Source organism: Limulus polyphemus, unplaced genomic scaffold (assembly GCF_000517525.1).
Source record: "Limulus polyphemus unplaced genomic scaffold, Limulus_polyphemus-2.1.2 Scaffold4342, whole genome shotgun sequence".
Lineage (NCBI taxonomy): Eukaryota > Metazoa > Arthropoda > Merostomata > Xiphosura > Limulidae > Limulus > Limulus polyphemus.
Window position 1 is genome coordinate 4,776 of NW_013669952.1, and position 1,681 is coordinate 6,456.

Consider the following 1,681-nt stretch of genomic DNA (forward strand, 5'->3'; position numbering starts at 1 on the left):
ATGAAGGAATGCTAAATCTGCCATTAAAATCATTGAAACAAAGTTTGATATCGGACTCATGAAGGAATGCTAAATCTGCCATTAAAATCATTGAAACAAAGTTTGATATCGGACTCATGAAGGTATGCTAAATCTGCCATTAAAATCATAGAAACAAAGTTTGATATCGGACTCATGAAGGAATGCTGAATCTGCCATTAAAATCATAGAAACAAAGTTTGATATCGGACTCATGAAGGAATGCTGAATCTGCCATTAAAATCATAGAAACAAAGTTTGATATCGGACTCATGAAGGAATGCTGAATCTGCAATTAAAATCATAGAAACAAAGTTTGATATTGGACTCAAAGAATGCAAAAATAGTTTTGGACTTCCAGGAGTCCAGAACTGTTCTAGATTTGAGTTCTATTTAGCACAGCCTTATGCACAAATAAAATGGGAGAAAATACTAGGTACCATGATGAAATTTTTACTCACCTTGGCAATCTGGCACCTAGGATTTGTCGAGGCCTGTCTTAAGATGAGGTTCTTGTATTATAGGATCAATTAGAACTGTTGTTGAACTTAAGATGAGTACAGTGTCTTATAATATAAATTTGGTCTGTTTTGTTGATATTAAGATAAGGGTGTTGTATAACAGTAAAATCTAGAACTGTTTTGTTGATCTTTGTTATCTTTACAGATGACATATAATAAAAGAGTTTGATTTTATTGTGAACTTTCACTTCTTTCCAATTATATTTACATTGAGGAAATATTTTATCAAAGAGGTTCTGTGACTTGAACTACTATACACAAGATTCACACTCAATATATATAAATAAAGCATATTGAAGTAAAATTATGGTTTAGTACTACTTTGCACAGTATTTACTCTCAAAATATTTTGTTATAAGATCTTCTGCATGACATAAAATTCTGGAATTTAAAATAAATTTGACAGCTTCTTCTCACAAGATGTCTACTTACAGGACACCCTCAGTTGCAGAAAGTTCTAGGATTAGAGATACTTTACACAGTTTCAACTCATAGAGCTTTACTGAAAGTTGCCCATCTCATACCAGAAAATGTTCTGCTTGGTGGTAATGAGCTTGTGCCTGGATTAATGGAAGGACCAGAAGACCAAGTGACTGGAAGTTAGTCATTTTACTCAACTTATTACAAGTGTAGGCTCCTACAGTAGTGTGGGGTACAAAACCAGTAAGGATAAAGAATATTAATCAAACATTAAGTCTTTCTCCTTAAAATTCAGCCTGCATAAAGTACATAAAATACTTTATAAGCACATTCCCTCATAAAGTAAGATAATACAGCATTGAAAATGGAACTTGTAAGCTCATTCCTATCATAAATTAAGGTAATACAGTAGTAAAAATGGTAGTTATATGTAACTATCAGCCTGCAACCTTACATGATAAGATGAATGAATATGGCAGTAAAAATGATAGTTAGAAGTAACTATTAGCCTGCACATTCATCTTATCATGTAAGGTAATATGGCAGTAAAAATGGTAGTTATATGTAACTATTAGCCTGCACATTCATCTTATCATGTAAGGTAATATGGCAGTAAAAATGATAGTTAGAAGTAACTATTAGCCTGCACATTCATCTTATCATGTAAGGTAATATGGCAGTAAAAATGGTAGTTATATGTAACTATCAGCCTGCACTTTCAT

The 1,681-nt window shown here is 32.4% G+C and overlaps 1 protein-coding gene across 2 annotated transcripts in view; it reads left to right on the plus strand.

Annotated features, from left to right (window-relative positions):
• Positions 1–1,681, plus strand: part of LOC106470992 (nephrocystin-4-like) — a 90,807-nt gene that overhangs the window by 2,005 nt on the left and 87,121 nt on the right. For both annotated transcript variants that reach the window (XR_002613172.1, XM_022399631.1), the window contains exon 2: positions 974–1,138. Coding sequence is in view for 1 of the 2 variants with exons in the window: in XM_022399631.1 (XP_022255339.1) it covers positions 1,108–1,138 (31 nt within the window). In the remaining variant the exon portion in view is untranslated. The remainder of the gene's footprint in view (positions 1–973; positions 1,139–1,681) is intronic.